Source organism: Platalea leucorodia (genome assembly GCF_965183815.1).
Source record: "Platalea leucorodia genome assembly, chromosome: Z".
NCBI lineage: Eukaryota > Metazoa > Chordata > Aves > Pelecaniformes > Threskiornithidae > Platalea > Platalea leucorodia.
In genome coordinates this window covers 6,473,461-6,487,617 of record NC_138858.1, presented here as the reverse complement: position 1 = coordinate 6,487,617, position 14,157 = coordinate 6,473,461, and the positions used below count along the sequence as shown (strand labels likewise).

At 39.0% G+C, this 14,157-nt stretch overlaps 1 protein-coding gene across 1 annotated transcript in view; it reads right to left on the bottom strand.

The window, feature by feature from the left end:
• Window positions 1-489: 489 nt before the first annotated feature.
• RIT2 (Ras like without CAAX 2) overlaps window positions 490-14,157 on the bottom strand; it is a gene marked incomplete at both ends in the record, with an annotated part of 187,340 nt that continues 173,672 nt past the window's right edge. Inside the window, one exon of the mRNA XM_082336083.1 lies at window positions 490-717. Coding sequence (XP_082192209.1) covers window positions 490-717 — 228 coding nt within the window. The remainder of the gene's footprint in view (window positions 718-14,157) is intronic.

Below are 14,157 nucleotides of genomic sequence, written 5' to 3'. Positions count from 1 at the left end.
AGTCTAACCCTAAACCTACATATGAATGCAAAGCTGAAGGTCAAATTCTAAAGTCCTTAAACAGTCAAAATGTCCATTGAAATCAGTGTTATTCATTCCTGGGATGGTGAAATGATCCATGCATGTAGAGAGGAGGCAATAAGTGCATCCCTTGTCCTAGAGCTGATGGAAGCTGGTTCTGCCTTGGATGCTGGCTTAACTCCTAGCATTTGAAAACCAACCAGGGACCACAGGAGAAAAAAACACAGTATTTTCTCCACTCAGATTTTCAGAAAAGGGATGAGATAGTATGCTAAGTGACTTTATCTATAATACAGAGGAGCCACAGGGCAACCATGAATTGGGCCTTCAGGGAGCTACTTCCGCATGAGGGCTGAAGGGAAGGAACTCCAGGACCCTGTCTGGAAGATGCTGTGTCAATGCTGCCTTTTTGAACTGTTACAGGTTACTGTGATCAGCTCCTGATGGGTGGCTGATGGGGAATTGCCATCAGGTTGTACTTTCCTTTTTTTTCTTCAAGGATCCTTTCAGCTTTCGCCACAGACTATCCTTCCTCTTCATCTTCTTCTCTACCATGGGTAGTGAGGACTCTTTCCTTCGGATTTCCCTCACTAGCCCATGAAACACATCATCGATGTAGAAGCGTAGAGCAGCTGAAGTCTCAAAAAACGAGCAAGAGTATTCTCTGGCTAAGCTCATTCCTTCTTCGGTTGAGACCTAGAAGGAAAAAAAAAGTCCATAAATATTACCTAATGCACAGAGCATGAATCAACACAAGAACATTACAGTATACGTAGTCTGACTTGTTGGATACTGCAAATCACTGACCTTTAATTTTACCGGAAGGTATTCTAACAGTACCCTGCAGAGAAGATTCAAGGGTGAACAGATAAGACTGAATCCATGAGATGTTTGAACAGACCATACTGGCCACATTCATGTGTTTAGGCACACTGTTTCCCTGATTCTGCTATATCTATTTTTCCATGCATTTCCTCTCTTTAGTGCAGTAATCCTGTACAGTTCGATAGTGTTGATACCTTTATTCTACAGACTGGAACGGATGGCCAAAAAGACTTACATAGAATTAAGGTCCTAGAAAATCACTGTTCAGCATTAACCTAATCCTGGAGGCAACTTGACTTTTAAGGCACACCAGCGTTCATACTTTAAGATTTTTCAGTCACATTAATTTCTGAGCATGCCTTTAAGTGTTTTGCTCTTGGCAGGCCTGTAATCCTATCACTTATCTCATGCCTGAGCTGTACAAAGATCCAAACTCTGTTTTTCAGCTCATCTTCCCTAAGTGTCTTCATGTCCTTACTGTTCTCGGACAACATGGAGGGAATATGTCTTTGTATTTTAAGGAACTGTAAGGGGAGGAATCACAGTGAATCTAGAGGGAGCCAAGGGAGCTCTTTTCATTTGCCTGAATTTTAAAACAGTGATCTTATTCCTAAAATTTCCATATTGGCTACCTCTTTGCATATGACTTGTCAGCCTACTATATGGAAGGGTGCTCAGCATGCTGATTAATGTGTGGTTTAAATAGAGTTTAAATGGTTATCATAAGGAGTACCACTGCCTGCCGCTTAAGGTACTTTTTACACTTTGGGAGCTCATCTAGTAACATGTAGCAAATCTGCAGCAAAACATGGAGCAAACTGTATGAGCTCCTAAGTATTAAGTTAGCTTTCCAGACAGTAGACTATCCTTTCTTTTGAGTATTTGAACAGAAAAATGAATGAATGAACTGTATGAATGAAGTATATGGTGTATATTCAATTTCTAGGTCAGAAATACCAGCCTTTGTTTTTATTTATATTTGATTATCATGATTTATTCAAGTAACTTTCCAACCATCTGGACAAAAAAGCAAAAAAGTACTTTGAGACAGCCTTGTGAAAGGCTGCATAATGGGCTATAAAAAGTTTCAATTGCTCCTGTCTACCACAAGACTAATCTTGGGTGGTTTTTTCTTATTTCTACCTTCATGCACCCAAAGGTTCCATTTATATTTATTAGGGAAATAAACCCTGATGTTTCAAGATACAAACAAACTCTCTCATACCTACCATGAAGAAAATGCCCTTTATGATAAAGTTATGATATCACAATGCATACTTTGTACCTATCTGCAAAGCTAGACACAGTGAGAAACAGGGTTTTGGAAGAAAATCACTTCATTGCAGCCTGGAGGTAAACCTGCACCGAGCATGTACCTGCATAACACAGACCACAGGATTCCTCCCCATCACCTTTGCATTGAGTCACAAACTTTGCAACATTAGTAGTATCATTCCTCTATGTTACAGGTATAATCTTAATTTAATTAAGAATATTGTAAGGGTAAGCAGGGAGGTTGTATGCCAATCTGAATAATACTCACTGACACAATGAAAGATTGTTACTGCTTTCCAACTGCTATAATTGCCAACCTTTAGCAAAAGGAGATGGGTTGCAATATGGTCCTTGTTTTTCTCTGGGCAGCTGTGTAAGCAAAATGCGTGATTCAGTAGGTCTGTTGGGCACCATTGAGAAATTGATTGTCTGGATAGAAGACTATTTTGGTCTATTTTACACTTTATAATCATTTTTTCTCCTGCTATCCCTTGCTTGAGCTGTAGGAGGATTTTTTATTTTATTTTGTTAAAGACATTGCAGTTCTGAGCAAACGATTACACAAAGCTGCAGTTTCAGTGAAGATTTTACACATTCATTACCTAAAAGGAAAAAAAAAATGCACATAAATTGAAACATCCTTCTGTTAAAGAATGGTAAGGTTGTAAATATAAATAGGATGCAAACACAGCAATACTCAAATATAAAAAATTGCCCTTCCTTTTGCTCCATGGTTTTCTAGTCTTTGCCTATCTAATTCCTCCTTCATTCCACACTTTTTTTTTCTTTTTTTTTTTTTTTTTTTTTTCTTTTCTAGGATTAAAACTGTGTTTTCTCCCACTTGCAAAGAAGAACAACTGCAGGGAAGACGTGCTATGCTCTGTAATGAAATAAGACTGCTAAAAGATGTGAGATCTGGAGAATACTCAGGAGAAATTAATTGTGCAGAAAAACTTCCTCCCAGTCTCTAAATGGCTCGAGGCTTGTAACTGGGGCAAATTTGGCTGGATTTCTATAAAAAGCAGCAAAAGTTTGGGTTTTGGACTCCAGTTTCCTACCAAATTACAGAGACAACATTAAAGTTGTTAATGGCAATAGTTCATTTTAAAACATGGTATTTTTCTTGAATCTTGCCCTCAGGAACTGATTAACTGCTTTGGTGCAATTTTATGAACTAATTCAGAATGAGGAGGACACCTGGCACAAACAATTTCAGGACATTTAGTTGAAGTTTTTCAGCTTCAAGGCTGAAAACAGACTTCTTTGAAATCTAATGCTGTCATAATTACCACTGCTTCTTCCAGTACCAATGAAAATATAGATATAGTAATTTAATCAATCTATTTGCTGAGGAAACTGCATATATAGAGAGATATCTAGAGGAAAAATAGATGTTTTTTCTTTCAGTTCATAATTCGGTCAAAAGGCTAGACACCTATGGAATGAGAAACAAGGGATAAAGCCCTTGATGAGATCACTGACACCCACATAATTCCAGGGATTTACCTTGTTCCCACCTTATTGCCAGAAGAGAAACTATATCATAGAAATTCATCCCAGATCTGCACAGCTCAGGGGCTTGTTGACAAATTGCAGCTTCCGTGGGTCTGTATCAGCGGAAGATATGATCTGTCAGCGTGACACAGATAGGCAGGTCAGGGAGTAAGGTCATTCTATTGAGTATATATCTGGGAAGCAGAGCTTTATATCTCATCTTTAGAGTAACCCTCCATGATTGAATCTGGCATTGTTTTCCAGAGTATAATTTTGGTTATATTGATTCCTGTTTAGTTTGTTCCTTTGCCAGTAAACCTTAAGAAGGGAATGAAGGTGGAAGACTGGTGTAGCGAAGATAATGAAAAATGAAAATTCAGGAGCTGGCAGAATCTTCCTGAGTTTGATAAAAACTTTAAAAACTGTGATTGTCGGGGCGGGGTTTGGATCAGGACTTACAGAAGCAGGGTGTGAAGCTTGCAGTATAACCAAAGAGCAAGATCCCCCAGAAGGACAAGTCCATAAAATTGGCAATGAAGACTCATGGACATGATGTCTGACCCCCAGGAAAAGAGTCTTTTAACATCTTCCTTGCAAAGTGCATGGTTCTGAGTGCCCATTTGGACACAGGTAAGTTGAGAGGGAATATATACCAGTTACAATAGCATGTGGACTGTGGATAGCACATGGGACTATAGGCTGAATTTGGGAGATCTTAATCTCTGGATAGTTCAGAGCAGCTGGAACGCAGCACAGCTTCATATAGACAGGAAGTATTCACTGGCTACAAACCACATTTTATAACATTAACATTCTGTTTGTGGCTTTTGCAAACCTCGCTTGGAAAATTACAAGTGAGATTAAATGCAACACTGACAGCCTGTGAAAGCCATGATGGATGAGCTGCCGTCTTTAAGACAGCTAGTTCCCCACTAAGGTCAGCTCCTGCACAGCTGAAAGGAGAGCACAAAGCCACCCAGGCTGGATGGTGGGTGGGGAGGCACTGGCAATCACTGGCCCCCATAGGCAGAGCGTAAAAATATCTGGATCTGAGAAGAAAAGTGCAAAGAAACTAAACAGATCAATAATCTACCTCTGCCCTTGGACTGTCATTAGGTGGCAAATTTCCATCAGGATCAGACTATTCTGTGTTCAGCTTTGTCTCTCTTTTGGTCAAGGCAGCAGCAGAAGCATCCCAAAGTAGATTTCATTGACAGAGATTGTATTAGCAGAGTCAACAGCATCACCTTGGGTGAGCCAGTGGTGGCCTTCATGCAGGAAAGCAATGCATTTCCACTTGTACATCTCATCCCTGTAACAGCTTAGTCTACTTGAGATGGCTTTTGCAGCTTTCCCCCTGTTTGGACCTCCAGGTTGCCATGGAGAGGTCTGGAGGCTGCAGGTGGAGTGCTAAGGGTTGCAAGGATTCTTCTAAATTTTTGTTACAGACTTCCACCCTGATAGTCCTCATTAACTTTGCAATGGGAAACAGAGTGATAATTATAGATCCAAAAGCTTCATTCTGTGAATCTTTTTTTGCTGAAGACATGAGTTCTTGATCACTAATCAGAGACAGAAGGGAACACATGATGCTCAACAGAATGCTCATCTAAATCCCACTGAATCTAATAGGAGGAATTCCAGTGGTTTTTGATCAAGTTCTGTATTTTTGACAGGCAATAATTTATGTAAACTGTAAACAAAAGATAACTGTTTAAGAACATAGGGGGAGGGATGCAGCACCTTGAGCAGCCTTGTTTGTACCACAGCAAATAATAAGAAGAGTAGGAAAAGCCACAAGTACTCTGATGTCTGAGAAAGATTCAAGTCTCTTTCCTTCATCTCTGGTGGATTTTTTCTGTTTCCTGACAGGTCCCATTGAAGAAGGCAAGCAACCAGATGCCAGGTTGCATATTAGCACCTGGGTATCAGTTTAGAGACAGGCAGGCAATCCAAAAGAATCCACACAAACATTCACTTCCCTTCCTATTACAGTCCATTCCCTCAACTTATCAGAACAAACATCATAAGCTTTTGGTACAGGTGCAAACCTATAATATGCCACAGAAAAAAACACTGGAGAGATCAAAGGTATTGATGATTTCCTAGGCCTCCAATAAGCAAATTTGCCAGGAGAGAAAGAGAAAAATAATCTCATGTGTCTGGGGAAAAAAAAAAAAAAAAACCAAAACAACAACAACAAAAAAAACACAAAAAACAAAACAACAACAAGACAACAAAAAGAAAACAGTGGGTATTGCCTATCTGACATGCATGATAATTTTATTAATCCCAGCACTGACTACTGAGTTTATGCTGAAAGCACTCCTGCACAACACCTGCAAGATTTCTCATTACTGATGAACAACAACCAGGACTGACCAATTTTTACTTGTCTTAGTTTATCGCTGTATGTGTAAGGTACCAGGAAGAAATTAGGTAGTCACCGGCCACCCAGCACGGACAAGCATCAGGGACATACCCAGTAATCTGGACAGGGACAAGCTCTGTATTTTGATAGACGGGACAGTGTCCAGCAAAGAGTGAGCTGAGCATTCCTACATTGCCACCTTCTTTTCCTAGAGCCAAAGGCTTTCACTGTAAGCATTTGATTCCTGTTTTGAGAAACATGCAACCCAATCCACTAACCCAAAAGCAGATCTATTGTACTCATGTCATTTTTGACAGTTATTAATTTTTTCCTTGGACAAGTGTTGTATCAACAGGCCTGGTGGCAGAAACTTTCTACAGGGTGGTATAAGGATCTTTCAAAGTGTGAAATGCTATTGTTCAGGTCAAAGCTCAAATACTTGGATATTACAGCAGTGGCTGGGCTTGAAAACCTGAGCAGAACCAGATAAAACAGAAAAATCAATCTTTCTGTCTTTTTAAGACAAGCAGCACTGTTGCTATTTGTGCACATAATATTTGTCATGGAATATTTTTTTAAAAAGAAGAAAAAAAAGTTCCAAGCCCTTTTACCCTTCTTCTCTTTCTTCAGATATTTACATTTATAAACTGCCTGTCACATTCTTGCCACTGAGCAATGACATCCCTGAAAGGAGGGGAAAAAACAAGATCAAGTGGAAATCAATTCAGGCTGAAAGAAATGTTGAAGACTAAGCTTTGTGAGTAACCAGTGTTTCCTCTCTGTGGCCAGACATTCAATTTGACTGTGTTTCAGGTCTAAACAAATGCACAGAAAATGCAAAAGTAAAACAAAAATCCTTGGTGTTAAAATCTCCAGTTTCCATCTCTCTCAACACAAACATTCTGTTTTGTTTCAGAATTTTAAATAAATTTTAAAGTGAATTATTGTTTAAAAATATAATGTTGAAACTTTTCCTTCTGCAAACATAAACATTTTAACCTTTATGTATGATCACATTCATAAATGTATACACTGCAGTTACCAATTTGATTTGGTCAAGATTCCACTAGAATTCACAATTAGTTTCTGCTGACACAAAACAGCATTTTTCATTCAACCAAACATGTGCACCTTATTTTTTCCCTCAGTCCGTGGGAAAACAGACACCTCTTTCCAGTAACCTGAGCAGTAAATGAGTAACATGCTGTAGAAACATGAGAGGAGAATTTCATGTCAACACCATGGCTCTTAAATCCATTTGGAAGTCTTCAGAAGTAATTAGTTGAACAAACCTCACTCTGACTTCATGGCAGGCAATTCTGCAGGCTCAGCTTTGCCAGCTTTCCAGATTACAAGGCTAGATGAGATAAAAGCTGCCATACAATTAATCATTATTGTGAGGGTATTGCAATTAGTTCTGTTCCTCATTCTTCTTCCCCAGAGTTACATGAAAGTTGGTGTCTTAAGAGTTTTCCATGTTTTCCTTCCTGTCTTGCCACTCTCTGTGATACTTTTTACTGGTTTCACACTTAAGAATTATTGGTGACCAGAATGGGGTCTAGCATGAATGGCCATGGGAGTAGACAGGATTAGCAGACTGGGCCAAAGAGAAGATGTGGTCTTGCTGTGTGAACTTATGCCCTGACTGACCGGGTGCCATGGAAATAGCACATGGCACAGTACTACACATCTCATGTCCTCAGTTGTTACAACCTCTGGAGGCACTTCCATTACAGAGGCTCAGCTGTTCTTTCCCTTCCCCTTGTAACCTGGCCTTTGCATTTGGACAGGAAGGAAAATGCAGTTTTAGCAATGCAGAAAATAATAGGATTGTCTGGGGCTTTTGACATGAGCTTCATGTCTTATTATTAGGGGATGGAGAATGAAGAGTATGGGATTGTAAAACTAATTTGCTCATTTTTTTAAGGAAAACTATATAATAGTCTTGAGAAAAATTAAATTTCTAGACAAAACCAGAGAGATTAATTTGTCCCAAATTATGCACTTCTCACCTGGTTAGTCACTAAGGTGCGACACAAAACACAACTTAAACTCTCTGTTCTGAGTCAGGAAGAATCATACTCTCATTCGATCCAAGAGAACTGCAAATTGCTGGGGGCTGGGAAAGTAATCTGATGAAGCATCACCGAACACTTGTTCTTATGCACTTCACTAGACCACTGTTAGATTAGACTGACATATTCTCTGACCTGTTATGGTCATTGCTACACTCATATGAAAACATCGAGCTATTACTAGCAACTTCATTGAATACATCTGTCTCACTCTTTTTCATATGAAAAAATTCTAGATCCAATGCTAATTCACACTTGAATAATTTCTGGAGATTTTTAGCATCTATTGTGATGGAGATTGCTGCCCAGCACTGATTTCTGTTTTCTCTTTCTCACCCCTTTGGATTTTTTTTTCCCACACTTTGCATCCATAGTATCCTTGTAACACAGGAGCTATGCCTCCAGGTAGTTTCATTTCCACTTTGGGCAAATATTTTGAGTAAAGAGAAGCATTCTCCATGCAGTTGTCTAGTTGCAAAGCAAGCAAAACACATGAGGCTCCTAGTTTTATTGTTTCCAACTTGTGATAATGTTACTTCATTATTTCACAGATGTAATGCTAAATAATTAAAACAACATCTCATTTCATGTAAAAATCACTATGGAATCAGGATGCTGTCTGCAGGTTAGACTTTGAAGTTGTTCTTTACTAAAGACTGTAGTCTTTTGGCTTTATCTTGTCAAAAGCAAGATTGATGAGTGGGTTAAAGCATCTTTATACTAGGAAATGTTTCTAGAGAGGTGGCCTCAGGATCTGACTGAATTGGATACTCAAAGCCACATGATCTTGCATCAGTCAGCAATAGCTCTGGGTCTAATTTGAAGAGAATGTGGAAGTGTTAAATCCTTAGCATCAGTCTTCAAGATGAACAAGTACAGGTCAATTGCTCAAAGCATTTTTCAGAGATCTGACAATTTTCTAAATTGTCCATCATCTTTAAAGGTACTTTGATTGCAACGCTCAGCTGAAGACATAGATGGCCATAAGGCGGTTGCAAAAAGCAGACATTGTTACATTAGTTCAGCTTGGAACATCCACAGGAGGAAACCAGGTTTTTGTAGGGAGAAAATCTAGGAATTGCAGTTTTATTTTCACAAGAAAGGAAAATCTATTCAATTTTGTTTCTGTAAGCAACAACAAAGAAATCAATTATCATTTGCTAAAACCAAATGGTTATTAAAAAATTCACATTTAAAAGAAGCTGCAAATCTACCTTTTAGACCTTTTTTAAGCAAATAGAAAGTTAGTAGTGATGAACTCTCATTTTAACACTGCAAGTGATTTCTATTGCTTTGTGAGCACAAGTTAACTGTCAGCCCAGTACAGCCAGCCCCCATATCTTTTATCTATCTATAGACTGGTATAGGCCATTTTCATTTATGTGTTAGACATTAAAATTCTGCTAGTCACTTGAATTCAGTTCTTCATTAGGACTCAGGCACTAAGCAGACGGGATACTGAGTAAATCCATTTAATACCTGGTAACCTATGCAAAATGTCTCTGTCATTTTATTATTTTGAAGATAGGAGTAACACAGCCTTTAATAGCAATATTTTGTCCTGAAAACACTCCACTGACATGAGAAGATAAAAAAACAGAGCAGGAGTCAGTGAGGAGGGCAGAGCAGGACACTGCTTTCCATGTGCTATTTTCCGCAGTTGTGGATTGGGAAATGTGATTCAAGAAGCTTGAAGGAAATCAGAAAGAAATCCGGAGAGCTAAATAGAAAACCAGGAAGAGGCAGAAACAGCTGTATAATTATTTGTGTGTGTTTGTACATATAGTCATAAAGAAGAACAGTAAATGAAGTGAAAAAGCCCCACACAACCAAATAAAAATATTGGTGATTCACAGAACTGGAACAATCTTTTGAGTCAAAGTATCCAAAGCCTGTGTTCAGTTAAATGTGTCATTTTTAGACATATGAACAGACTACTGGAATTAAGCTCTGAAAATTCCCTTTATGCTTAAGCTGAATATGAGTTTCCAACACTAGAATAAAAAGGTCACAAAAAATATCTGTTCCAAATGCAGTAAATAGTGTCTTGACACCACGTATTACTTCACACTACATGGAGTGCAATACACATATATTCTGCTGCATAATTTTCACATCTAAACATACTCCCAGACAAAACTTGCAGGCAGAGAACGTCATGCTATGTTCCTGGCAGTGAAAAGAAAATTGCAACAAATCTCTCCCTTCATCTCCATGCAATTGTCATCTGCTGGGATTCAGGGATTCTGTCCAGGTTGCTGAAACAGGTATTCGACAGAAGGGAGGCAGAGAAAGAATTTATAATGGATTTATAGAGATTTGGACTTCAATGGAATAATTTAATATTTTTTTTAGAAGTCGTTTGCTGAAGTAAGCAAGTATTGAAATGTATGAAGTATCAAAGTGCCTTATGCACAATTTACAGAACAATGTTTCACCTTTCTACCTATTACTTGGGTTGCTTTTCAAATAAAAAGTTACTCTATGCAATGAGAGGGGGATGTTATATCAGGAAATGGGAGTGGTGAGCTGTTGGTTTTTTTCCTGGAACATATAATTAATTTTGAGGGTTTAGTATTTTTGAAGTTTATTGGGAAGGTTTGTCAAACAATCTCATTATGGGAAATACTTGCACAGTATCTTTATTAAACTAATAACATTGATCTTCCCCATGTCAATATTAATTCAGACAAAATATTACACTTCTGCAGAATATGAATTGACTGAAAAAAATTCATGGAAGCTTCACTGCAGTCTTCCTTTTCAGCTCCTTTCTAACATGCTGAAAGGAGAGCTCATGGATGAGCCAGGGGTCTTTTCTTGGTCACAGGAACATTGAAAGAGAGACGTCCATGACATAGGACCCTTAAAACGGGAATGACAGCTGGATGAGGAGCAGCCACTTAGCTCCATCATGTGATGTGATCTGCCAGCGTGGACAATGCATAATAAAATATTGAGTCTGAAGAACTGCATATGAAGGGGATAACAATGAGAAATGAATGTGTTGAGGGAGAAAAATTAAAAATCTTAAATGGCCAGTGGGTACGAAGAGCTCTAAGAATGCATTTAGCTAATTAGAAATAACAAGCTCTCTTACTGTCTGCTAACCTCACTCAAATTACCTCACTTTTGCTGCAGGCTAAGAACGTGCACTCGGATAGTTTCCGTGGTAACTTGTTCGTACATCTGTGGTTAGCTTGTCCTGTTGGCAAGCTCCCCATTTAGCAGGCAATTTCTTTGGATAACCCTTCTGTATTTGCTGCCTGTGGGCTATGATTTTTACTCAGAAGACTGAGCACCTTAAAGTAAGCAAAATAACAGCTAACAGCTGTGAGAATCTTAACTTTGTTGAATATAGCCCCAAACTTTCTCATGTACATCCTCAAGACATCTTGGATACTTTACTAACAGAAACTTAAGCAATGATGATGCTCAAGGATTAATCAGTAGTTTTTTTTTTTTTTTTTCTAGAATCTTAATTTTTGACTGAAGCCAAACAGGTTGGCTGGGGTGCTAGTTCTTGTTTATTGCCACAAAGGAAAGGATATAGTGAAGAGAGAAGAAGAGAGAAGCAGAAGAGTGAAGGTGGAAGGATGATGGAGAGGACGAAGACAGATTATATCTTTATTATGCTAGCTTGAGGGTAGAATGAGAAAACAGACTCTTAACAAACAGAATGGTAGAACCTCCTTGCTAGAAGCATCTGTTTAACCTCCACTATCCATGATGTATCCATCCAATTATGCAGATATTCTTTTGATGTGTAAAAGCAGCAGTATTAATACACCCTGGGAGCCCAAATCATGATTACAGCTGATAAAATCATATTTTTACCCAGAGTAATAGACTTTTCAGTCCAATACTGATAAAGCTGTAGCTGTTTACCTAGCGGCATGTGTGTATGTGCATCTACACACATAAACACACACACCAAATGCTGCTGGGATCAGATTGAGCCTCTCCAATATACCTGGCAGAAAAGATTGGCCTTACAGGAAAACACGGATGTGGATGGTGACAAAACACTGCTCTAAAAGAGTCCCTTCAGTACTGGGAAGCATTCAGCATCAGCTCCTCTGCAGATTAGAGCTTGTTTCTGACATTTATTTAATTCCCATGTTTCAGTCAGCTAGCTAGTCCAAACCTGTAGTCTGGCCAGACTCTGGAAACAGCACTGAAAAGATGAAAAGACAGCGTGTGTAGCATGGATGCCACAACCCAGGCTGCCCTCTTGACTCTTCTCAAGGTTTTCCAGAAATTCTTAGAGGAAAAATGGTGGGTTATAACCTGGAGTACAAGCAGCCAGGTGAACTGCTGCTTCTGCATCCTTCTGGACCGATGTCCTGGTTTCAGCTGGATTAATTAATTAATTCAGCTGAGTTAATTTTCTTCTTAGTAGCTGGTATAGTGTTGTGTTTTGGGTTTAGGATGAGAATAATGTTGATACACTGATGTTCTGGTTCTTGCTAAGTAGTGCTAAGCTGTTGCTAAATAGTTGCTAAGTAGTTCTTACACTGGTCAAGGACTTTTCAGCTTCCCATGCTCTGCCGGGTGCACAAGAAGCTGGGAGGGAGCACAGCCAGGACAGCTGACCCAGACTGGCCAAGGGGCTATTCCATACCATATGACGTCATGCTCAGTATATAAGCTGGGGGAAGAAGAAGGAAGGGGAGGGATGTTCAGTGTGATGGCATTTGTATTCCCAAGCAACTGCTACACATGATGGAGCCCTGCTTTCCTGGGGATGGCTGAACACCTGCCTGCCGATGGGAAGTAGTGAACGAATTCCTTGCTTTGCTTTGCTTGTATGCATGGCTTTTGCTTTACCTATTTAACTGTTCTATTTTATCTTTCTTCAATTATTAAACTGTTCTTATCTCAACCCACGAGTTTTCTCCCTTTTACCCTTCCGATTCCTTCCCCCATCCCACCGGGGGGAGTAAGCGAGCAGCTGCATAGTGCTTAGTTGCTGTCTGGGGTTAAACCACAACAACAGAAAAGATTGAAAATGAGGGACAGATAACAGATAACACATAAGTTATGATAAATACTTCATTACTATGTGGGAAATAAATAATATCTTAAAACATAAAGAGTATTAAGGGCTAGGGGGAAGAAAGATACAGCTTTTCAGGAGGATCCTAATCTGGCCAATGAAAAGAGTATTTTATCACTGATAATCATGGTGGCTGGTAGGTAAATCTGGAATGGGTGGAGATTGCCATGCATTCTTGGATGAGCAACACCACGGTTCAGATCATGGAGTGGAAATGTAACATCTTTACCCAGCTATGCAGGTATAACAGTGACAAAGACAGACCGTCTCATTTGATTTCTCTCAGGAAGCTTGCTCACAATTTCATAATTGCTGGGGTTTTTTTCTTAAATCCATAAATAAGCCTAGGTTTGGGGGAATAAAATTGCTGGTACTAAAAGCAACAGCTGGTGAATAACAGTAAAGTGCTTGAAGCCTTAACAGTTACTGTCACTAGCAATTCAGGACATGTTATCACCCCATTATTTTTTTACCCTTAGAAATAAAATGAGTGTTATTAAATGGTTTAGAAAACGACAACTGCCTCTGGTAAAGTTTTGTTGTACTCAGTGGAAGGAATATTAATAAGAGGATAGGTGTGATATCTTTGAGAAAAAGATGTGGAAAAAGAAATGTAGATCCCATTTCAGAGAGAAGAGGCTGTTACTATGGCTGACAAATGATTCAAGCTGGAATTAATATATTCTGCTAAAAGATGTACAGAAATCAGAAAATTATAGCATGATTTAGGATGGAAGAGATCTCTGTAATTCATCTAGTCCAAACAACTGCTCATAGTGAGTCCACATAGAGAAGATTACTTATGTCATATCCAGTTAAGTTTTGAACACCTCGAAGGAAGGACATCTCACAGTCTCTCCGAGCACTTGTTCCACTGTTTATGCACTCTCACGGTGAAGAAAGCTTCATAATTAACCAGATTTTCTCGTGCTGCAAAACTTTTTTTCATTTCTTCTCAGTCTTTCACCTTGGACCTCCAAGAAAAATCTGGCTTTTTCTTCATTTTACTGATTATTAGGTGGCTGAAGACACCAAGA